The sequence below is a fragment of the Emiliania huxleyi genome (assembly GCF_000372725.1).
Source record: "Emiliania huxleyi CCMP1516 chromosome Unknown EMIHUscaffold_16, whole genome shotgun sequence".
Lineage (NCBI taxonomy): Eukaryota > Haptophyta > Isochrysidales > Noelaerhabdaceae > Emiliania > Emiliania huxleyi.
In genome coordinates, this window is record NW_005200982.1 from 258,374 (window position 1) to 282,140 (window position 23,767).

Sequence of the window (23,767 nt, forward strand, 5' to 3'; positions counted from 1 at the left end):
GCCAACCTGCAGGACTATAGCTACCACATGGGTGAACCCCCGCCCCCCCCCCGCGCGGCCTTCTCCCTTTCCGCACGCGCGCATCCACACACCTCTCTTTCCCCCCCTGGCCCCTGCGCCCTGTGCCAGGCGCCCCACGCCCAAGCGCCCTCACCCCGCGGGTTCCCTGCACGCCGCACAGGCCAGATGGTGTCGCTCACACCGTCGCAGTTCTGCCGCGCGGCGCTGCACTACCGCCGCGGGCGCCGCCTCGATGCGCCCCTCACCTCGCTCTCGCTCGCCAAGCCCGCAATCTACGAGGCGGACGGCGAGCACCCCCTGCAGCCGGCGCCTGAGCCGCCACCGGCGCAGCCGATGATGCGGCGGCTCGGCTGGAATAAGCTTGTGCTCGAGCCGGAGCACCTCGCTGACCGCGTGGGCGACGCCTTGTCCCGGATCGACGCGCAGTACGAGCTCGCAGAGCGGCGCGCGCCGCCGCGTGCCGCGCAACCGCCCATTCCCCCCGCCGTCCGACGGGGCCTCCTCTTCACTAGGCGTGCGAGTGGCGAGAGCGTCGTCGTCTCCGCGCGCAGTGGCGACGTGGCGATGCGAGTGCTCGTCTCCGAGGAGGCGGACGGGCACTACTCCATCTCGTGCACGCGCCTCTCGGGCGACACATTCTCGTACCACGCCGCTTTCCGCCAGCTCAAAGCGGCGTTGGGTGAGGCGCTCACGCAGCACCCGCTGCAGTCGCGCGGTTTCGTGACGCCGCCGACCGGCGCGGCCCGCGGCGCGCTGCCTTTGGCGCGCGCACTTCCCGCCCTCACGGCTCCATGAACAATTTGGCCTCTTCCGATCGTGTGATTGAGCTTGGCCTCTTCCATTATTGCGCCGCGCCAGCCGACGCGGGCGAGGAGTTGCACCGCGGCGCTCCGCCCCTGCAGAGTGCATTTCCCCTCGCGATCGTCGGCTGCGTGGTGCCCACGAGGCGGCGCATGGGCCGCCCGGCCCGCCCAGTACACACGAACACACGATGTTTTGCTTCGATGGTCTGTTTCGTCCTTGCCCCCTCTCTGTTGATTGTGCGTCTGTCTGCGGAGCGTGCGCTACTAGAGCTTTGGTCGCACTCCGTCAAGCGCACACCCTACAATAAACCACATCCACGACTCGCACCAATACATCGTTATGGGCCCGTGCGCCGTGGCCGTCGGTGGCGCGCAAGAGGTAACGGCGGAGGCTCAGGCCGCCCCTTCCAGCCCCCCGCGCTCGCACTGTCCTCATGCGTCGAGGCTGTCCGCCGCCTCGGGGAAGGCGGAGGAGATGCACCCGATGCGGTCCAGCCGGTAGACCCGGAGGTTGACGTCGACGTCGCCGAGGTGGAGCTTGTTGTTGTCTCCCCCCTCGTAGTAGAGCAGCGTGTAGAGCGCTAGCTCGAACTCGGGCGAGACGCCGACGAACATGCCGGAGACGGGCTTGGTCTCGCCCTCCCACTCGAACTGCACCGAGAGGAAGTGCTCGGTGCCGTCGGGCGGCTCGTCGGGGCGCCGGCCGCGCCGCTTGGGCAGGATGTAGCCACGGTAGTCCAGGTGATTGCAGCGCTCCTCAAAGTAGAACTGGATCCAGTTGTGGAAGCCGGCTATGGTGATCCGGCCATCGGGCGTCGTGTCCTCCTCGCCCAGGAAGACGTGCTCGAAACCGCTGCTCGCCCCCTTGGCCTCGCCGCGCCCGAACGACTTGAACCACACCTTGAAGATTTGCTGTGCAAAGGCACGGCTCGACTTTGGCGCCTTTTGCTTAGCCTGCAGGTACTTCCAGAGGTATTGCCCCACTGGCTCCTCCAGGCATTCGTTCAGAAAGGCGTAGCTCTCCTCAACCTCGTGCGGGGTCAGCCGGTCCTCCACGCTCGTGCTGCGGGAGGAGGCGCGAGGAGGCAGTGAGGGGTGTGTGCGCGGGCGACCAACCGGGTAAGGGCGGCCGGGTGAGAGGGGGGGGGGTAGGCGGGGAGGGCTGCAGGGCATGGCCGCTGCGCTGCGCCTGCGGTCGTAGTTATCGAGGAGCTGCATGAAGGCCCGGTAGGTATCGCGGCTGAAGACCTCCTCCTCGACCCGTTCAAAGAGGCGCTCCTCAGCGGCGTCCCCCCGCTCCCAGATGGTCTTGCCTCCGCCAACGTTGAGCACATAGTCCTTACCCGGCTTGAGGCGGTTGTGGTCCAAGTCCCACCTATAGGAGAGGGCGCTCTCATCGTCGCTCGGATGGTCCATCGCCGGCTAGACGGTCAGCCCGGCGCGCACAGCTTGGCGCAAGCGAGTTGAATGTCGGCGAGCTCCTCTGCAGACGGCTCGGTCGTTGGCAGCTGCTCAGTTTCTCCCTTGGAGCCGCGGAAGTCCTGAACCGCCTTTGGCGCCTCGGGTGGGCTAACCCGCGCGAGATGGCAGAGCTGGAAGTGCTCGAAGAGACCCCGTGCGTCGAAGGTCTCTGCCTCGTGCCCGCATGCTGCCCCGAGAGGGCAGCGCAAACGCGTGAGGGTCGCTTCGCGCCCAACTGGCGGTGTGGTGCGCGGCTTTTGCCACGGGGGGGGCTGCCCGCCAAAGACCGCCTCTGCCTTGTTGATGCGCGTCGATGCGACCGCTGCCGCCCCGCCGGGAGGCCCCGCACCCCACGCACCACCTGGCTTTGCTGCCGGCGGAGTAGCTGGGGCCGGCGCTGCGGCGGCGGCGGGCGGCGCAGCTGGCGGGGCCGCCGTTGGCTGATTCAGCAGCTCGACAGCAGCAATCTGGCCAGCCTTCTGAGCGAGGGCGAGGGGCGTGGCACCCCGGCTATCGGCGATGCTGCGATCGGCGCCGAGACGCAGCAGCTCGGTGACGAGCGCAGCGTGGCCCTTGCTGGCAGCACCTGCGGAGAGCGCAAGTGTTTCCGCGGCGCCCACACCGGAGCACCTTCGAGGCTGTGGTTGCATGGTGTATTTGCCAAATACACCCTCTCTCCCCCTCCCTCCCTCCCTCCCTCCCTCCCTCCCTCCCTCCCTCCCCCTCCCCCCTCTCTCTCCCCCTCTTTCTCTAATGAGTTCAGGGCGTGGAGAAATCTACGCGTGGCGGCAGTGGAGCAGCGTGCGCGAGTCGAAGATGCCGCCCGTCTTCTTCGCATTGAGCAGTGCCGGATTGGCCTTTAGCGCAGCGACGACCGCGTCGACCTTGCCGCTGCTTGCAGCGACGTACACGTCCGGCTCCGCGGGAGTGGAGGCCTCGGCCGGCGTCGCGCTGCTGCGCCCCGACGAGGAACGGCCCGAGCTCCCGCTGCTCCGCCTGTTGCACCATACTTGCGTACGCGTTGGCTGAGTAAAGGGCAACGGGGTAGGTGGCAGGCGCGGACCGGCTGCTGTTGCTCTGGCGATCGGGCCGGAAGTCTGCACTCTCGACACAGCTGTAGCCATGCTCCGACGCCAAAGCGGCGCTGCCGCTGGCCATCAGCGCTGCCAACTCGGCACTGGGTGCCGCCTCACTGGTGGATGACTTTCGCTTGACCATGTAGGTTTTCGCCTGAGAGAGGGGATTGGGGCGACGGTTTTAGGGGCTCGCGTACGAATCACGCCGACGCGTGCGCTCCAGATGCTACTCCTTGCTGTGTGGCGAGAATGGCGAGTGGGGAGAGGGTAGCCCACCTTGTCGTCAACCAGAACGCCAAGGCCGCGAAGCTCATTGCGAAGCTCGTCCGCTCGCGCGTAGTCGCGTTTCCTCCGCGCCTTGATGCGAGCTGCGAGGCAGGCGTGCATGAGTGCCTCCCTCTCTGTGTCCATCAGAGGCATCGCCCTGCGCGCAGGTCGCCGGCGCAACAAGGGACGCGCGCGTCGCCGTTTTTCGTTCCCGTATCCCCGACGAAAGCCATCACGCGATGACGAGACCCGAGTACGGACGGACACCTCGTCGGCGTTTTCTCTGGGTACACGGTCATGCACACTAGTACGTACTCTCTCACTACTAGTACGGAGGTGGGAGATACAAGTACAGCCGTACGCATCGCCCCGGGTCGGTCGGCGACTCAGTCAGCATTTCCTCTACATTTGCGCCATTTCGTGCGCTGGCGCTATGTCCTCCGGGTCGACGGAGTCGGAGGTCGCTTCGTTGAGGAGCCTATGGGACGTGTGCATAGCGTCGTGCAGGCGGAACGAGCTTCACATGGGCCGGGGGCGGGCAGGGACGCGGCTGCTTCTGCTGCCGACTCCGGAGAAGCTTGGCTAGGATGGTGAGCAGCGGGATCATGAGGAGCAGGGTGACGGCCATCATGAAGCCGGACCCCGCGAGCATGCCGGCGATGAAGCCCGTGCTGTGCTCCATGGAGGGGTACACGGGCGGTGGCATCGGCGGCGGGGCGGGTGGCGGGGCGGGTGGCGAGGGGGACGACGGCGGCGCGCGCGGGACCGCGGGCAGCAGCATGTAGAAGTCGAAGTCGTCCTTCTCCCACCCCTCGGGGCAGTCGGCAGAGTGCGTCCACTCCACCCAGCACTGCTTCCGCTTAGTGTTGAAACCGTACAGAAAGAAGGTGCAGTTGCCGTAATTGGCGCAGCTGTCGGCACACTCCTGCGGCGTGTCCACGTCGCGGAGCTTTGTGTTTGCGCCGTCGTCGCACTCGTAGCCCGCCTTGATGCGATGGAAAGACGCGTCCGTCGACGCGTAAGTCCACTGGTCGTATGAAACATGCGTGTCGAGCTCAGGGCTGGGAAGAAGCGTGGATCCGCCGTCGACAGGCGTGTCTGCCGGCGAGTCGTTGAGCTTGTAAAAGTCGTACAGGTCAACTTCCCAGCCCTCGATGCACGTCTCGTTCGCCGTATACTCCTGGTAGCACCGCCCTGCCTTGTCACCGAACCCGCTCACAAAGAACTCGCATCCCGGGGTCGACTTGCACCGCCGGGCACAGCCGGCCGGCGTCAAGACATTCCCGAGGAGGGTGTCGTTGCTCAGGCACTCCACTGCGCTGGCGACTAGGTCGAAGGACGCGGATGTGTGCGATAGGTTGGCAAGCATATGTGTGTATGTATCTTGTGACTGTGTGAGACGGGTTCGGACTATTTGCGGGGTATGGTACGAGGGCTGCCCCGGACCGATTTACGCCCCGGCGGGGATGGATTTGCGGGTTTCCCCGTGCCGCGAGACTTGGGCGGTATCTCCCGCGATGTGTCGCGGACAAACCCAAGTAGACGCCCCTTGGGCGGGATCGCGTCTTACTTACACAAGAGGAACTATAACACATCGCTAGTCATGTACAATCATGAGAACTGGGTCCAGGCCCCATAGTGAGGTGGTCTCCCAGTCTAGCGCACCTCGCGCCCGGCGGGCGGCGACCTGTCCGTCCACCGACCCCTCCGCCCGCGCGTGCCAACGCCGCCTCCACCGCCGAGTCGAAGAGCCGATGTAGACCCGTCGTCCGTCCACCGTGTGGTACGCCGCGAAGCGGCCCGACGCCCAGGGAAGTCGGCAGCCGCGCGAGCCCGACGCCTGCTCCTGCTTGCGCACGCCTGCGTAGCCGGTGCTGCTGCGACTCGAGAGGTGCAGCCGCCAGCCCTGCGCCTCTGTCACCACCGCCGGCGCCTCCCCCGCGGGGCCCATGTGGGATGGACCTGCGAAAGCGCGGGGAAGGGAGAGTGCATTCAGAAGGCAGAACCTGAGCACAAGTGGGGGGCTTGCTCGCGAGCCTTGACTTGCATCGACTTGATTACAACGCGGAGCCATCGCGGGTAGCCAGAGGCGGCGGACCGATCAGCATGGGCGGCGTGTCATTCTGCAGTCGATCGCCGCCGAGCGGCATAGCGGCGCCGTCGCGGGTAACCAAAGGCGGCGGGACGGCGGGAGAGGGCGGTGGTGCGGGCGGTGATGCTGATGATGTGGCCATTGGCCGCCGCCGCGTCCTCTTTGCGAGCGCTCTCGACTTCCGTCCCTTTTTACGCTTGTCCCCCCCCTTGCTCGTGTGTCTGACTTTTCGCCGGGTCAGGCCACTTGCTGTCGGCCGTCTACTTGGGTTTGTTGGTCGCCGGAACCCACCTCGAGACCATACCCCCCCACCTGCTGACAGACCCTCCCTTTGCCGCCACCACCTTTGCCGCCTCCGCCGGCATCGCCGCCGCCCTCGCCGCCGCCCTCGCCGCCGCCGCCCTCGCCGCCGCCCTCGCCACCGCCGCCCTCGCCTACCCCGAGCCCACCACTGCCCTCACTGCCGCCCTCGCCGCCACCACCAGCGCCACCGCCGCCATTGTCACCCTCACCCAAATCTCCCCCCCCCCTACATCCGCCACCCGCTCCCCCCCCGCCCACGCCGCCGCCACCAGCCCCGCCGCCACCCGCGCCTCCTCCGTCCGCGCCACCGCCGCCCGAGCCGCCGCCGCCTGTGCCACCTCCATCGCCGCCACCACCATTGCCTACTTCGCCCTCACCACCACCTAGGTCACCACCACCCTCGCCACCGCCGCATCTGCCGCCACCCGTGCCGCCACCGCCCACGCCGCCGCCACCAGCCCCGCCGCCACCCTCGCCGCCGCCACCATCGCAGCCCCCGACGCCGCCCCCGCCCTCACCACCGCCCTTGCCGCCTCCACCGTCGCAGCCGCCCTCCCCACCGCCACCCTCGTCGCCGCCCTCGCCGCTGCCGCCCTCACACCCGCCGCCACTACCGCCGCCGTCGCCGCCACCCTCGCCGCCGCCACCATCGCAGCCCCCGACGCCGCCCCCGCCCTCACCACCGCCCTTGCCGCCTCCACCGTCGCAGCCGCCCTCCCCACCGCCACCCTCGTCGCCGCCCTCGCCGCTGCCGCCCTCACACCCGCCGCCACTGCCGCCGCCGTCGCCGCCACCCTCGCCGCCGCCACCATCGCAGCCCCCGACGCCGCCCCCGCCCTCACCACCGCCCTTGCCGCCTCCACCGTCGCAGCCGCCCTCCCCACCGCCACCCTCGTCGCCGCCCTCGCCGCTGCCGCCCTCACACCCGCCGCCACTGCCGCCTCCGTCGCCGCCTCCGTCGCCGCCGCCACCATCGCAGCCCCCGACGCCGCCCCCGCCCTCACCACCGCCCTTGCCGCCTCCACCGTTGCAGCCGCCCTCCCCACCGCCACCCTCGCCGCCGCCCTCGCCGCTGCCGCCCTCACACCCGCCGCCACTACCGCCGCCGTCGCCGCCTCCGTCGCCGCCGCCACCATCGCAGCCCCCGACGCCGCCCCCGCCCTCACCACCGCCCTTGCCGCCTCCACCGTCGCAGCCGCCCTCCCCACCGCCACCCTCGCCGCCGCCCTCGCCGCTGCCGCCCTCACACCCGCCGCCACTGCCGCCTCCGTCGCCGCCACCCTCGCCGCCGCCGCCCCTGCCGCCGCCACCCGCCCCCCCGCCATCCACGCCGCCGCCGACACCCACGCCGCCACCGCCCTCCCTCACGCCGTCACCGCCGCCTCCCACGTCGCCGCCGCCCTCGCTGCCGCCCTCGCCGCCACCTCCCACGCCATCACCGCCCACGCCGCTCGACGTCGAGGCTGAGCCATCGACGCCTCCAACGCCCGCAACGCCTCCACAAACGCCACGGCCCAAGCCGCCTGTGCTGCCACCTCAACCGCCAGGCCCACCGCTGCCATCGCCGCCGCCGTGTCATGACAACTGCAAGAGCAACACCTACGGCTGGGATCGCAAGTGCTATTGGCAGCGGAGTTGCGCAGGCTGCGACGCGTGCTACAACACCCCTCCTCCCGCGCCCGCGACCTGCCACATGTGTGATAACAAGCTCTCGCCGTTCATGGTCCGCAACGGCATGGCCTGCGAAGCCTTCAACGGGCTGCGAGGGTGCACCACTGAGTGGTGGCAAAGGCCGTGGAATCGATTTTGCCGGCTGACGTGTTTCGAGGCCGGCCATGGCTACATCGGCGATCACTGCTGTACGAACTTGACCTCTGCGGGCCCTGCGCCCACAGGAACAATACCCATATAGATCGATATAGTCCCCAATGCTGTGCAAACAATGGATGGGGCCTAAACTGAATCCAACGTGCGTCTCGACGACGTCGACGCACCGGGCACCGCACAGTGTGTTGGGGTGGTTTTGTGTGCGCCGTGCGACTGTGTTGACTGGTGTGTGTGTGTACCACCTTCGTATGTGTGTTTTTATCCCCGGGCTTAGGCCATGTATACCCTTACGCCTAGCCTCTGCTGTGTGTGTGTGTATGTGTGTTCTGTCTATTCTGACTTCTGTGACTGTGTGTGTGATTAAATACGGCTTCGCTCTATACAGATTACAGTAAAGAGAATTTTAGATTTTACAACTTACTCCCTCGCACGACACCAAGATTCTTTATCCTTCAGCTACACGAATTGAAGGCGAAAGTTTTCAGGTGATTCTCTCTCTTTTGTTACAACGATTCGTTTGGAGACCAACTGCTGATAAACTGACACTCGCGGCCGCTCTCTCCTGTTCACTTGTATGTGGAGACTCTCACGACTCACCGCCTCCCCCCTTCAGCACACTCCCCTGGCGCTCGCACCCTCTCGGCCGCGGCGACCTGTTCCGCGGACGGCACCTTGAGATCCCACACGAGGCCGAGCGTCTCGAGCGCGCGCAGCGCGGCGTAGGTGGCGTCGAGCTCGTGCGCGGCCAGCCCCTGCCGCGCGCTCCACCGGAAGGCGTGGTGGTTGTTGTGCCTGGCGAGTGCGGAGGCGGCGGTGGGAGGGAGGGGGGGGGAAGGGCGACGGGAGGGCAAAAAGGGGGGGGGGCGCCATCCGTCGCCGAGAGTCAGCATCGCGACCCACCACACGTTGGTGGAGGTGTCCGCGCCGCCCGTCTCGAAGCGGCGGGTGCCGCCTCCGAGGTCGCCGTGGCAGAGCGATCCGATCGCGAAGATGCTGTTCCAGCAGCAGGTGACCGGCACGACGAAACCCCACAGCAGCGCGCCGCCGCCTCCGCACGCGTACAGCGACGCCGCCAGCAGCAGGCCGGGCGCAAAGTGGAGCTTGTCGAGGGCGGCGAGCTCGGGGAACGAGCGCCAGGTCCGCGCAAACTTGTCGAGGGGCGGGTCGTGCTCCGCCGACGCCCAGTACCAGCCCATGTGCGACCAGAGCCACGAGCCGGTGACGGGCGAGTGCGGGTCCCTGCCGGTGTCCGAGTGCAGGTGGTGGTGGTTGTGGTGCGAGCTCCACCAGATGGGCCCGCGCTGCCACGCGAGCGAGCCGAGCAGGGCGATGGCGAACTGGAAGGGGCGGCTCGTCCGGTACGAGCGGTGCGAAAAGTAGCGGTGGTGCCCGCCCGTGATTCCAAACGTGAGGAGCGCATACATGCCGGCGCCGCCCGCGACGTGCGCCGCGCTCGGAGGCGCCACCAGCAGCGAGCCCGCCGCGTAGAGCGTCGCGGCGTGGAAGGAGAGGAGGACGGGCGGCAGCGTAGACTTGACGGGGAACGGGGGCGAGCCGGCGCGGTAGGCGCAGGCGACGACGAAGCGCTTCAGATCCATGAACCGGTCCTCTGTCGCCGGCCGCTCCACCGATCCAATCGGCCGAAGGAGCCACTCGAAGGGAACGCCCGCCGCGCCGCCGCTCGCGACTACGCCGCCGCCGTCAAGAGAGAATCTCTGAGCTTCCGCTCGGAGGCTGCTGCTGCGGCTGCTGCTGCTGCTGCTGCTGCTGCGGCTGCCCCCGTGGCCGCCGTCAGAGTGCTTGGGCGGCGGCGGGTGCGACAGCACTTGGCTGTGCGTCGAGACGCGCAAGGCCGTCCTCCTCCACAGGCGTCCGCACGCCTGGTGTAGAGGTCCTACGCGCGGGCAAAGGCGGGCCATTATTGCTCGCGCGATCGGCGAGGGTTCGGACTTTTTGCGGGGTATGGGACACGCTATCTTCACCTTTTCGGGTCAACTGCTCGTGATTGTCCGTTCGTTCCTCGGACGGAATCTCCGCCGCAAATAGTCGCCGATAACCCGATAGCGAGCGCAGGTGTCATGAACGTCCAACTGCCGCACGGAAAGAGTGTCGAGCGTTCAAGTCCCCAACGGCAAGGTCGCAAGGAAGGGTGGGAGGGAGGGAGGACCAAGCGAGCACCTACCTAGACCCACCTACCTACTGACAGCCAGCGCGCAGCGGCGTGGAGGTAGGAGAGACCAAGCACCCACAAAAATCCCCGGTGTGGACGATTTTTTCCGCGGTATCCGCGGCGGGATATGGCGGGATATGGCGGGATACCGGGAGATACCGGGAGATACCAGGAGATACACGTGGATATGATGAGATACGGAGCCCCCACGATGTGTTCACGACAACGTCCGTCAGCTAATCGGACGCGACGGGCGAAACCTTTCGCGCTTCGACCGGCCGACACGTCATTTGAGGCCTGAAGCCCTGTTCACGCGCGCGCGAGACGTGCAGACAGGGTTGCCAGGTGAGAGCGAATGGCGCGGTTCACGCCTCGCACAACAGAGAGAGAGATGCGCTCTGCATGGTGGGACATAAAAGAGAGCGAGTACTTGGGCGAGTAGGCTGTGCGGTCAACGCTGCCGCGCGCGACTTTGCGCGCGAGGCGGCGCAGCTTGAGAACGGCGGTGGGCGAGAAGCCGCCGCCGAACGTCTTTGTTGTTGGTTTTGTAGTCAAGCGTAAACGCCCAGGAGTTGGTGCCTGGGTGACTTGCTGATGAGAGCGCCTTCCAGGCGGGTAGTCGTGCCCCTCACCCAAGGTCATACGGCGGCGTCAGAGGGGGGGAGGGGCGCGAAGCGTGAACATGGAGGCAAGCAGGTGGTGGGCTGGCCAAAGCCGGCGACCTCAAATGTCGTAGCTTGTGCGGATATCGCTGAGCGTGAGAGGGACCGGATCGGCAGCAGCACGGGAGGAGTCAGCGGCCGGAGAGGCCGGAGAGCCATCCGACGGAGGCCGGTCGTGCATCGGCGCGTCGGCGGTAGGGGCCGTGGGGGCGGCGGCATCCATCGCTGCGGGTCGCTGCGGGCCGACGATTGCTCGACGGGCGGTCAGCTGGGACGCGTACGGTTAAACCAAGAGCGTCGGCGCGGACACGAGAGACTTATAAGGGTTGACGCGCAAAAGACATGTTTCTTCGCGGGTCGCTTTTCTTTAAAAGCACGTCTTGTCCTTTCGCCTGCGGAAACGTTCAGCTCTCCCTTAGATGTTACCCCGGAAGCTCCGACGAGTTGCCACCTCAGTGGGGCTCGGACCTGCGCACTGCGCATCTTCGCCATGCCGGAGACCCCCAAGGGCAAGGCTGCGGAGACGGACTGGGTGCCCCCCCGCCCCCGCGCATCCCCCCCCTCCCGCCCTACGCGCCCGAATCGCCCAAGCACATCGGCCCGCACCCCACAGGGCGAAGACTGTCTCACGCCGGCAAGCGAGCCCCAAACGCCGGCCAAGAAGGTGTTCAAGGACACGGTCTTCGGCGACAGCGTCGAAGACAAGGTGTTCTCCCCGCTCCCGGCCGCACACCCCACCCACCGCCCTGACACCGCACCGTTCCATCAGCACACGGTCGAGTGCACGGTGGATCCGAGCAGCGGCGTCTTCTATGTCGAACCCGGCATGGACAAGACCACACGGGTTCGAATCCCCTCTGTTCCCGCACCCTCCCGCGCGGGGCTCATCCTGACTCCCCATATCGATAGGACGAGCTCAACACGAAGCTCTTCAAGGTCCTCGACTCGCACAAAGAGATTCATCCAAAGATGACGCCGTTCGACCGCTCCAAGCAGAAGGCTATCATCTTCCAGGGCAGGACGACTGGGCGCGAGACCAAGTACGCCAACCTGTACTACGAGGGCACCGAGGGCTGGACCAACGTCCACCACTACCGCAAGCACTTCATCACCACTCCCAAGTACCTCTGCAAGGCGCGCGCGCTTGCCAGCAGCCGCGTCACCAGCCACTGCCTTCCCGCCACCCACAATGAGATATCATGACCTCCCACCCTCTGCTTGCAGCGGCTCGCTGAGGTGGTGAAGGTGGTCCCCGGCTTCAATGAGGAGGTCAAGTTCTACAAGCGGGTCACGCACGAGGGCGGCGCCATCGAGACGGAGCCAACGACGCTGGACGAGATCATGCAGATGGAGATCATACTATTCGAGACCGCGCTGCGCGCGGTCCGCGGTGCCCCGCGCTGCGCGCGGTGCCGGTGGTACCCTCGGAACCCTCGGAACCCTCCGGATGGCGCCCGAGCGCGCTGCGCGCGCTCGCCGAACCCTCGACACCCGGCGCTGCGCGCCGGGCGCGCTGCGCGCGCATGTCGAAGGTTGGGGCCCGTGACGAACCCTGAATTTAGAAAGAAAACAGACAACCCAAGGGAGGGATGGGAGAACGGCTTTTGTGCAATGAAAGGCATCATGTTTTTTAAAGAATTTCCATCGCTGCGGGTCGCTGCGGGCCGACGATTGCTCGACGGGCGGTCAGCTGGGACGCGTACGGTTAAACCAAGAGCGTCGGCGCGGACACGAGAGACTTATAAGGGTTGACGCGCAAAAGACATGTTTCTTCTTCGCTCGCTTTTCTTTAACCCTCCGCCTTCCCTTGTTCCACCGCCCTTCATGACACCGCCGCCGCTGTACCCTCCGCCGCCGATCGTGCCTCCTTCGCCGCCGAGCCACCCTCCCTCGCCGCCCGGGCCCGAGGCCACCGCGCTCGACATCTCCCTCATCGTCGCCGTCCTCCTCGCGGCGCTGCTGCTGCAGCAGGCGCTCAAGTCGACCCGCATCGCGTCGCAAGTGGTGACCGGCTCCGGCCTGTGCATGCTCCTCGGCGCTGGCGTCAACCTCCTCCTCTTCTTCTTCTCTCAGCAGAGCGCCGACCTGCTGCCGGTCGCCGGCCAGCTATCGCTCGACACCGAGGCCTCCGGCTCACTCGCGCACGACGTCATCTACTTTGGCCTGCTGCCGCCCATCATCTTTGAGGCGGGCTTCCACATGCGCAAACGGACCTTCTTTGCAAACTTCTTCACCATTGCGGGCTACGCCGTCGGCGGCACGCTCATCGCGCTGCTCACGACCGGCTCCCTCGTCTACCTCCTCTCCTCCGCCTCTGCCACCTCGACCCGCTTCACGCTGGCGCAGGCGATGGTCTTTGGCTCGCTCATCTCATCCACAGACCCCGTCGCCACCCTCGGCGCCCCGACGCGCGTGCGCGCGCCGCCGCCGCCGGCGGCACCCTCACCGACTTCTCGAAAGCGCCCTGTAGGCATCCTCAAGCACGTGCGCGCCGCGCCGCTCCTGCACGACCTCATCTTTGGCGAGTCGGCGCGCAGCGATGCCCTCTTGACACAAGCTTCAACTCGCGTGTAGTGAGTGGAAACAAATGTCACGCGACAGGCGCTCAACGATGCCCTCTCGATCGTCCTCTTCAACGTCGCGCAGCGCAAGACTGCAGCGACCGCGCGAGACCGCCGCGATCACACCCGCGGCGCGGCCCGAGAGCATAGGTGTTCTTCGCGTACACAAAGTCGCCGCTCGCCGACCAGTCCGACGCGGGCGTCGCGCGCGCGATCGGGTGGGTGCTCACCGACGTGCTGCGCGCGCTGGCCGGCTCCGTCTCGCTCGGCCTCGCCCTCGCTCTCGCGTGCGCGTACCTCACGCGCCGGCTCAAGGCGCTGCACGGCACGCCGCGCGCCGCTTCGCATGCGCGAGCTTAGCCGAGATGAGCCGAGATTGGCCGAGATTGGCCGGGGTGGCCGCGGACGCGCAGTCAGCCCTGGATGCGAGATGCGGGTCCGCGCATCCCGACTAGCACTCGAGATCTCTGCCTCTTGCCGCCTCCCCCGCAACACACCGCCCGCACTTCCGCCTCACACCGCCACGCACACACCGCGCCGCGCCGCCGCACACACACACCGCCCTCCGCACCGCTTTCGCGACCGAGCCAGCCCGCCGGACCCTGCCCGCGCTTCCCTGCGCCGTAGGCGCTCGAGCTCGCGTTGCTGCTCGGCTTTGCGCTGCTCGCCTTCACCTTCTCGGAGCGGTGCGGCGTGTCGGGCGTCATGGCGCTCTTCTTCTGCGCCGTGGCGATGCGGCACTACACGTACTACAACCTGAGCAAGGTTGCGCAGCACTCCGCGTCGGTCCTCTTCACCACCCTCTCCGAGGTGCCCGGGGCGTCGCTCGCCGTCCTCGTCGCGTTTCTTCTTCACGCCGCCGAATTTCTTCGTCTAGGTGTCCGAGGCGTCGCTCGCCGTCCTCCTCGGCGTCGCGGCGGTCGACTACGTCGTCAAGGGCCACCCAGCCTAGAGGCGGAAGACACTCTCCCCCCTCTTCACTCCAGCTCGAGAGGACACGCAGTTCTGCGTCTAGCTCTCTGCTGCAGCTGGTTTCACTGCAGCTGGTTTCACTGCAGCTGGTTTCACTGCACACGTAGACTCGATTCTTGGGGTGCTGTTAGTACACAGCACGAGACCTCACCCCCGCCCGAGTCTGGTGTGTTGGTGACGCAGGCCTCCAAGCTGACGACGCGCCGCCCGCCCACACCCACGGCGGCATCATCCAGACCTTCAGCATCTGGGACCTGCCCCTACTCGCGCTGGGCGTGCCCATCCTGCTGCTCGCGCGCGCGCTCAACGTCTTCTCCATCTCGGCGCTCGCCAACCTCGGCCGGCCGCCGCATCTCCGCATCTCGCTGCGGATGCAGGCGGGCGCGGTGTGAGCCCCCAAAGCGCGGTGTCGTGCCCCCCCCCCCCCCCCCGCGCGCGCCGCGCGCGCGAGTGTGTCCGTGGAGGCGTCGCCGACGCGTCCACCGCTCTGTGTACGCGTCGCGCCCGGTGCCCCTCTGTAGGTGGTGATGTGGTTCGCGGGCATGCGTGGCGCCGTCTCCTTTGCGCTCGCCATCACTTTGCCCGCCGCAACGGGCCACGACGCGGAGGCTGCATGGACTGTCCCCATCGTCACCACCACCCTCGGCCTGATCCTCTTCCTCAACCTCTGCTGGGCCCCCTTCACCGGCAGCCTCTCCCCCTCCCCCTCCCTGACCTCCCTCCCACCCCCACCCCACCCCACCCCACCCGCTCCAGCCCATCCCAGCCCCTTCCAGCCCCTCCAGTCCCTTCCTCGCACTCCCACCCCCTCCCTCGCACCTCCGTCCCCTCCGCCTCCGTGGCCTCGGCCGCACGCGACACAGCCCCTGACCCTCGCCCGACACGGCGCCATCGCCCGTGCGCGCAGGCCCCCTCATCCGCCTCCTCGACCTGCAAGCCGACGACGCGCGACGCGCAAGCTTCCGCGCGGAGCTGCCCTCCGCTGCCTCCTCCCTGTCCTCGCTGCCCATACCATCTCCGCAGCCTCCGCCGCCGATCGCCGCAGCGCCCTCCGCCGCTGCCGCCGCGCGGCACACCGCGCAGGCGGATGCGCCAGGCTCGCTGCGCTCCGAGCCCCTGCTTGCGGCGCCGCTTGCCGACGTCGAGGTTGGCTCCGGCGCTGCCAGCGGCGGCATCGGCCCGCCGGGTGGCGAGGGCGGCGGCAGCCCAGCATTGACGCAGCCGCTGCAGCTCGGTCGCTCGTCGACCGCAAAGGTGCAGCGGGAGGCGCGCGCACCCTCGGCCGTGCACAGGGCGTGGCGACGGCTCGATCAGGACGTGATGAAGCCGCTCTTCGGGGGCCGGCCCGACCGTGGAGGCGGAGAGGTGGAAGAGGGCGAGGAGGCCGAGGAGGGGCCGGGGCGAGGGCCGGGGTACGGTTCGGGATGAACTAACGTACTTTACCGTAGAGCCGTGCCGTCGGCCGCTTCGTTGTTCCTTCTTCATGTTGTACTTAAACATTGTACACTATTACACACGGCTCCGTGTCTTGACATAAGGGAATGCGCCCACCATATCGCCTGGCCGACTGCTATCTCGTGCTTTGAGTGTTCCTGGACAGAGCTCAGAGGTGGACTGCGGGGTTGGAAGGGCATAGCGGGTGGGCAGGGGAGGCCCTAAAACGGCGGGAGGGGTAGGGCTATATCGATAGAGCTAGAGGGCTCAATCACCCCTCCACCCCTCCACCCTCCACGCTCCACCCCTCCACCCTCCTGGAGCGAGAGGTGGGTCCGTCCTCGAGCCCTCCCACTTCCACCCCTCCGACCGGAGGGCTCGCCAGCCCACAGGGCTGGAGGGGTCCCCGTCGGATCGGCGTCGGGAGGGCTCCACAGGGTCCCATAGGGCTAGCGCGCTGGGAGGGTGGAGCGGTCCACCGGGGAGAGGGGTCAGGAGGGCTGGGCGAGGCGGGAGGGGTGGTGGGGTCCAGGAGGGCTCGCGCCCCCCCGAGCTCGGGTGGTAGGCAAGAGGGCTCGGGCGCCGGGTGGGCTCGGAGGGACGGTCGGACAAAGAGAGGATCTTCGTGGCGGGAGGGCTCGAGAGGGGTCGGAAGGGCCTCCGGGAGGGGTCGCAAAAAAAGAATGGCTTGGCGGCGGCGGCGTTGGCGGCGGGCTTGGCGGCGGGGGCGATGGCGGTGGTGGGGACGGCGAGGGGCGGGTGAGGGAGCGGGCGGCGACGGGGGAGGCGGGCTCGGTGGGGGCGGCGACGGGGAGGCGGCGGGCTTGGCGGCGGGCTTGGCGGTGGTGGCGATGGCGGTGGTGGGGGCGACGGAGGGGGCGGGCTGGGAGGCGGCGGCGACGGTGGAGGCGGGTTAGGAGGCGGCGGCGGGGGTGAGGAGGGGGAGAAGGCTTGGGAAGCGAGGAGGAGAGGTGGGGGGAAGCGAAGGGGGTGGGAGGGGTGTGGAATGGACGGGGGGTTGGAAAAGGCGATCGCCTGTGCCCGGCAAAGATGCCAGTCAGGCCGACGATGGTCATCGAGTTGAAGACGGCGGCGCGGCGACGATGTCGCCGACGCCCTCGTCCGACTCGGTCACGAGCGGGGCGAATCACCGTGAAGAACTCGGGCGCCGACGACCCGACCGCCATGAAGGGTGCGCCGGCGACGACCTCGGGCACACCTCTTGAGCACCTCGACCGCATCGATCGCCTCGGCGTGGAAGTCGTCGCAGACGATGGCGATGCCGACGAAGAAGTAGAACCTGCGCGGGGGACGGGGCGGGGGCGGGGTGAAGGTGGGGTGAGAGGGGGGGGGGGGTTGAGGGGGCGGGGTTGGACGGCGGGGGAGGGCTTGGTGGTGGCGGCGACGGGGGAGGCGGGCTTGGCGGCGGCGGGCTTGGCGGCGGCGGGCTTGGGGCGGCGGGCTTGGCGGCGGGGGCGATGGCGGTGGTGGGGACGGCGGAGGGGGTGAGGGAGCGGGCGGCGACGGGGGAAACGGGCTCGGTGGGGGCGGCGACGGGGGAGGCGGGCTTGGCGGCGGCGGGCTTGGCGGTGGTGGCGATGGCGGTGGTGGGAGCGACGGAGGGGGTGGGCTGGGAGGCGGCGTGGGCGCGAGAGGCCGGAGGGAGGCGGGATGGCGAGGGGCGCTTGCACAGAGGGCGTGCGCGTGCTGCGCGCCTGCTCGAGGCCAGGACGCTGTCGGCACGACCCGGGCTCTGCCCCTCCCGTGAAGAGCCCGACGGCCCTCTCGAGTAGGATGCCCTCGCCGAGCAGGCAGCGGCCCCCGGCACATATCGCTCCTCGCCGTCCTCGCCAAGCATCGCCAGCGGCTGCGCGGAGGTACAGTGTCTGGTGAGAGGAAAGGAAGAGAGGGGCCGCGATGGGTCGGGCGATAGACGGCCGGGGCGTCGAGGCCGATGGCGAGAGTTGCCCATATATTCGAGTTGCCCATATATGAGGGCAGCGACCGGGTCGCCGAAACGGCGCGTTGCCCGCGTGGGCGGCTATTTTTTTCGCGAGATTCTTTTGTCTTTTTTCTGTCGGTGCTCGCGTTCCATGGCCTCCCACCGCATCGGCGCCCGCGTCTCGGGCCTCTCGCCAGAACAGCTGTGCGCCATCATCGAGGCGCAGATTGATTGATTGATTGATGGGAAGGCGAAAGAAAGACAGTCCGACCAACGACTGGGACACCAACGCGGTATGGGTGTGGACGCTGGACGGGCGGTGACGGTCACACAGGAGCGACACACAGAACCACAAGACAAGACACTAGGCGCAGGCAGGTGCGAGCGACGCCGCGCTGCGCGTGGCGGAGGAGAACACGCCGCACGGCTGCGGGCCGCCGGCGGGATCCAGTGCGTGCGAAGCGCTGCACGGCATGTGTGTGTGTGGTGCCCGTGTCGAGTCATGCAACCACACACCGATTGATCTGTTTTTTGTCTTTCGAGGCCGCAGTGTACACGCGCGCTCGCGGGTCCTCCCGATCGAGCCGTAATAATCTCCTTACCGAGAGAACAACACAAATCACAATCATCAATTTTACAACAAAGGTCAAGTAGTGGACAAAGGGGCGGGGCGGATGTGCACCTGCTTATCGCATGCGCCATCGCACAGGACAAAGGGGTAGTAGACAAGGGGGCGGCGTTGTGTCTCTTACTGGGGCGTCGACCCGAGGACCTCGCATCCAGGCACGTTCCAAGGTGCCGATGGCGGCCCCGTCTTCTTCCAAGGCGCTTTCCAAGGCGGCCCCGGGCCGTCTTGCGACACAGGATATTTGTTGTTGTTGCAGATTTCAGGCTTGCCCGTATCCGTAACATCGTAAATGCTAGGGCATGTCGCCGCCCACGTCGACCCTGGCGGGTACAGATGGCATGCGAGAAATTTGCCGGTCCACGCTGCAAACTCGTGGAGCTTTGGGTCGTGTGGCTCATTATGGTCTCCCTTTTCCATGTTGGCAAAGACTTTGTTCGGCGCCATCGTAATGTTGTTGTACCATGCGTACGAGCATCCCGGGGTTGTGCAGTGGGCTCCTGTCCACGTGGGCTCCTTTCCCTTGTGCAGTGGGCAGTTCCCGGGATTGTTGTCCGATGGTCTGTCATCGCCATTCGCGGTAAGGAAGAAGGACGGTTTAGCGTAATGTGGGTAGGAGCAGAGATCGTCGCCGCCGTGAGAGAAGACCGTAGCCTTGATGTCGACACTGTGCTTGTTCTTAGCGTCTTCAACGAAACGTGGGAGGTGGTGCGCTCCTGCGGAGTGCCCCATTGCGCCGACACTACCCCAGTCAGCCTTGAACGAGGGGTAAGGTAAGGCGAGGTCCTTGCCCTTAGCAAGGTTCGCTTTGGCCCACGTCATGGCGAAGAGCAGGTCTTTGTCCCTCTTGCAATCATTAACATTGGACTTGTTCTGTATCCATGGAACTCCGTCGGTTTGGGGCGCAATGACGATCAGGCACTGCTTCGCAACGCTCTCTAGCCACGCATCGTACCCCAGCCCAGACACATCGTGCTTCGAGTAGTAGCCAGAGGAACCACGGTGAAACATGACAACCGGGAACCCTGCAGCAGGCGGCGGCCCAATTGGCTTTGGATAGAAGATCTTCGTCTTGGTCGAGCCATCGCCGCACGTGTACGGCACGTGGTCGTCGGGTAAAAAAGTTTCGTTTTTGATGACGCTGCACGGTGTCTGCGAAAAGCACTCGGCGATGCAGTCGGGGCGAAAGTGGATCGTCGTCCAGAAGAGGCAGCTAATCCCAGGGCTATGAGGGCAGGGCTCGCGTGAGCCTGCGTCCTCCGACTGGCCGTGGGTCGCCGCGAGCGCGAGAACGAGGAGGAAGGGCTGCTTCATCGTCTGCAAGCGAGGAGAGAGACACGCGACGCCCTCATAGCCCTGTTCGGCCTTGGGGCAATCGGAAGGGACAGAAGACACGCTGCGGGTGCACCTTGGTGGAACGGGGAAGGAGCGACAGGCTGGCGTCGCCGCCTAATCGACTCCCACGAAACCCGGAGACGCAATGTTCTCCTTTTTCTCCGGGTTTCCACGGAAAGAGAATTTAGTACGGAAAAGAAACGCAGCGTGCGTGCTTCCCGCTCTCGGTGGCCCGCGTGAGCTCGCGGTGGCCAGGAGTCTGGCTGCGGCCTCGCTATCGTGCAGCATGGCCGCCTCCAGCAGTGCACGGCACATCGTGATGCTCGTGGACAAGTGCGGCATGTGTGCTGAAAACGCTGCAAACATTGTGGGCGAGAGCTGGACAATGGCCGCTCCGTCCAGAAGAACCAAGAAGGACAGATGTGGACTATGCACTATGAGGGCAGCGACCGGGTCGCCGAAACGGCGCGTTGCCCGCGTGGCGGCTAATTTTTCGCGAGATTCTGTTGGACCTTTTCTTTTTTCTGTCGGTGCTCGCGTTCCATGGCCTCCCACCGCATCGGCGCCCGCGTCTCGGGCCTCTCGCCAGAACCTTTTTGCCGCCCACACACATCGATCGCCATCGGAGATAGATAGTAGCTCCGCGCAGCGGCTATGTGTACTTTATGTAGGTTATCCGACAACGCGAGGAGAGGGACCGACATATCGAACGACAGGCGGCACGCGAAGACTGGTTGCAATCCCGCCGACCGCCAGGCCGCGGGATGATGTGCGCGGGGTCTTGTAGTGGGTCTCGGAAGCTCCCCTCTCGGGCTTGGAGCCTACCCCTCTCCCTTGCCCTCGGAACAGTGTGTCCGAGTCGAGGCGTGTGCTTGCCGTTCGACGGCCGCGCGCGGTTGGCATTGTGAGGCCGCGGCGCGCCCGCCATGGCTTGACCCTTTGGGCCGCGAGTACCATACCGTACCCCGCAAAGAGTTGGAACCCAGCTAAATCGTCGCGCCATTCGGTACAATCCCAACATGCTGCTTCTCACGACATGCTTGACTTTCGTTGACACATTTACCGTCGGACTTGTCAATCCCGTCTACCCGCAGCTCGTACAGAGCAAAGTCATCGGCGCCACCTCTTACGCCATGATTATGAGCGCGGCGAATGCTGCAGCACTCGCCGGATCCACGCTCTTCGGCCGGCTCTCCGATCTTCATGGCCGGCGCGTGGCAATCATTGCGAGCACGTGCACCGCCTCGCTCGGTTACCTGTGCTACTTTGTCGGCTTCGCATGCGAAGGCCACTCCGATGTTCTGCGCCTCGCACTGCCCGCCGCTGGCCGCGTCGTCGGCGGGATGGGCCGTGCCGCCCTCCCAGCGCCTCTGCTCGCACTCCTCGCGGAGCTCGCGGGAGACCCGGCCTCCACCGGCCAGGTCGCCACCCGGGAGATTGCGATCTCGACTCACCTCTCGACTCCTCTCGGCTCCTCTCGGCTCCTCTCTGCTCCTCTCTGCTCCTCTCTGCTCCTCTCTGCTCCTCTCTGCTCCTCTCTGCTCCCCTCGGCTCCTCCCGGCTCCTCTCGGCTCCTCTCGGCTCCTCTCGGCTCCTCTCGGCTCCTCTCGGCTCCTCTCGGCTCCTCTCGGCTCCTCTCGGCTCCTCTCGGCTCCTCTAAGCTCAGATCTCCCGCCCAGGTCACCGCGCGCGTCGTCTCCACCTTTGGTTTCGGCTACGCGGTGGGCAGCGGCGCGGGCCGGCTAGATGCCGCGTGACTGGGTTGGCAATCACGTGGGGGTGGGGTACCGGACGCATAGCGGTCGTCCTTCACACGCAGAGGCGAGAGTCGCCGAGAGTCATCGAGATTGCAAGACCTCGCCGTTCTTGTTGCATAGGCCTCGCCGCCGCCTCCTTCCACTCGTACGACTCCACCAGCGCATTGTACGTCGGCGAGGCGTTCGGCTATCTTCCCTATCTCCCCGATCTCCCCCCGATCTCCCCCAATCTCCTAGACACGTACCGCGCGAGCTCGACGACGAGCTCGCCCGATCTCGCCCGATCTCGCCCGATCTCCCCCGATCTCCCCCAATCTCCTAGACACGTCCCGCGCGAGCTCGCCCGTCCCCCGAGCCCCCGTGTGGGTAGTGAAGTCACGTCCCCTGTCGCCAGTCACTGGGGGTGGATACGGGGCCCGACATCGGAGGGAAGGCTGCCGACTTTTAGGCGCTCGGCTACCGCGCAGGCCAGCGCGGCTACCTGCTCTCGTACGCGGGGTGGATGTTCGCGCTGCAGACGTGCTTCGTCGTGCCGCGTCTCGTGGCCACTGGCGCGCGCACGCAGGACCGCGCTCTCCCGCCCGCAGCCTTTAAGTGACGGGGCGTCAACTTATAGGCGCGCGCCGCGGAGACTAGCGGAGTAGCAGGCCCCCTCCCATCCAGCGATCTGCGCGCTCTCCGCCCGCGCGGGGCTTGTCAAGCTCTCTAGGCACAGAGGAGCCGGTGGGGGGGGGGGGTGGGGGGGGGGGTGGGGGGGGGGGGCTGCAGTCTATGGCGACCGCGGCTCTCGTCAGAGTGACACACAGCCTCGCGCGGCCCATATGCGCTGTGTGGACTCGCGTCCACTGCGGGTTCCCCCCCTCCCTGTGGGGGTGTGGGATCCCCGACTGGCAGTGGGAGGCCGGAGCAGGAGTGCGGGGGCAGCCCTCGCGGAGGGCAAGGCGAGGCCATGTAGGCGCGCGCCCGTCCAGCCTGCTCTGCTTCGCGCTGGCCGCCACCGCCGCCGGCCGGCTTGGGCTGGCGGCCGCGTCCCTCGGCTCTCCTGCCTAGCTGCGGGAGACGGACCCACATCTCCCGGGTATCTCCCCATATCTCCCCATACCTCCCGCCCTAGATGCGGAGACCCTTCTCCTCTGACTGGCACAAACAGAGGACACACACGCACTCGGCCATATTCGGCTGTGTGTTCATAGCCCTTTCCCAGTGGTCCGAAACACGGCACGATGCCGTCTTCAGAGCCCACTCTCGCTCCCTGCACTTTGAATGCCGTGGGACTCCTGACTCTTGGGCGTGGAGTCGCGAGGGCTTGCCCCGGCCCTTGCCCCACCACCTCGCGTGTGTGGAGAAGTGTACCTGACCTGACTCTGGTGTATGCGTGACGTAGGCTCCCCCACCGCCGCGATCCTCCTCTCGTACCCGCTCCTCAACCTGGGGCAGGGCCTCTCCCACACGCTGCTCAAGACGCTCATGGCCAACTCCGCCGCCCCTAGCTCGCGCGGCCTCCTCCTCGGCGCGCCGTAGATGCGGCGTACCAACCCCATGTATCCCGACCAGCACTCGAGAGGCCACGTGCTCGGCTGCACTCAGTTGCTGCTGACTTGCTGCCGGCGTACTCCTGCTCCGGACACCCGACACCGTATTCCCGCCCCAGCTCGCGGTGTCCACGTAGGCGCCTTGGGCTCCGTCGAGAAGTCGCTTGGCGTCGTCGGGCCGCTGCTGGGCGGGCCAGCATACGAACGGCTCGGGCCCGCTGCGCCTGTCTGCCTCTCGGCCCTCTTTGCTCTCATCGGCGTGGGTGCGGCGGCGAGCCTCGCGGTGGAGCCTCCCGGGTCCTCCGCGGGTGGGACAAAGGCGCAGCGACACGCCAAGGCAGAGTGATAGTGTGGGCTGTGTGTGTAACATACACTGTGTATCGCGCGCGCCTTGCGGGCTGCTGCTGCTGGTGTTACCTTATCGGTGACATCAACCAAAAAGTAAATCCCTTTTTTCCAGTGCCAGTGCGCGCCAGTATAGTCTGCCTCTCGGCCCTCTTTGCTCTCATCGGCGTGGGGGACTTTGGCGCACACTCGCGCAGTCGGGACTGCCGGCGCGCACTCGTCGAAATTCAAATTGTGCGAGAGATTGTGCCTTTTTGACATTCGCAAGGGTCGCCCCCCAAGCCTTGCCCCATGTGCGGCAAAAAGAATTTTACAACAAAACTCCCTCGCACGACACTAGGCACGGGACTGGCGCGCACTGGCACTAACACAGGTACACCACGGGAGCCGCCTACGCTAAAAGAATTCACAAACGCAGCGTGCAGCGATGAGCAAGCGCCCTCGCGACCGGATCGACCTCTGCGTCGGCACAACGCGCTTGACGACGCCATCTCGACCCTCTCTGCCGGGTCGTCCTACTTTTCGCGCATATTCTCGGCGGAATGGGCAGAGGAAGAGTCGGAGATCTTTCTCGACCGGGAC

The 23,767-nt window shown here is 66.7% G+C and overlaps 4 protein-coding genes across 4 annotated transcripts; 1 reads left to right on the top strand and 3 right to left on the bottom strand.

Annotated features, from left to right (window-relative positions):
• Positions 1-1,256: 1,256 nt before the first annotated feature.
• EMIHUDRAFT_63426 (hypothetical protein) lies at positions 1,257-2,240 on the bottom strand (the record flags this gene model as incomplete). Its single annotated transcript, XM_005785490.1, has 2 exons — positions 1,257-1,874; positions 1,941-2,240. The coding sequence occupies 2 exons, from the start codon at positions 2,238-2,240 to the stop codon at positions 1,257-1,259; spliced, it is 918 nt and encodes a 305-aa protein (XP_005785547.1).
• Positions 2,241-5,165: 2,925 nt separating this feature from the next.
• Positions 5,166-5,851, bottom strand: EMIHUDRAFT_434032 (hypothetical protein). The gene is made up of 2 exons (XM_005785491.1): positions 5,666-5,851; positions 5,166-5,590 (listed from the first exon to the last, which is right to left on the bottom strand). The coding sequence occupies exons 1-2, from the start codon at positions 5,700-5,702 to the stop codon at positions 5,226-5,228; spliced, it is 402 nt and encodes a 133-aa protein (XP_005785548.1). The 5' UTR covers positions 5,703-5,851; the 3' UTR covers positions 5,166-5,225.
• Positions 5,852-8,509: 2,658 nt separating this feature from the next.
• On the bottom strand, positions 8,510-9,271 carry EMIHUDRAFT_55852 (hypothetical protein; the record flags this gene model as incomplete). The annotated part of the gene is made up of 1 exon (XM_005785492.1): positions 8,510-9,271. A coding segment is annotated over one exon (762 nt), but the record flags the coding sequence as incomplete, so codon positions are not given.
• A 3,217-nt stretch (positions 9,272-12,488) lies between these two features.
• Positions 12,489-14,766, top strand: EMIHUDRAFT_434034 (hypothetical protein; the record flags this gene model as incomplete). Its single annotated transcript, XM_005785493.1, has 8 exons — positions 12,489-13,080; positions 13,153-13,211; positions 13,284-13,319; positions 13,394-13,591; positions 13,871-14,053; positions 14,121-14,181; positions 14,399-14,592; positions 14,737-14,766. Coding segments are annotated over exons 1-8 (1,335 nt in total), but the record flags the coding sequence as incomplete, so codon positions are not given.
• Between the last annotated feature and the right edge of the window lie 9,001 nt (positions 14,767-23,767).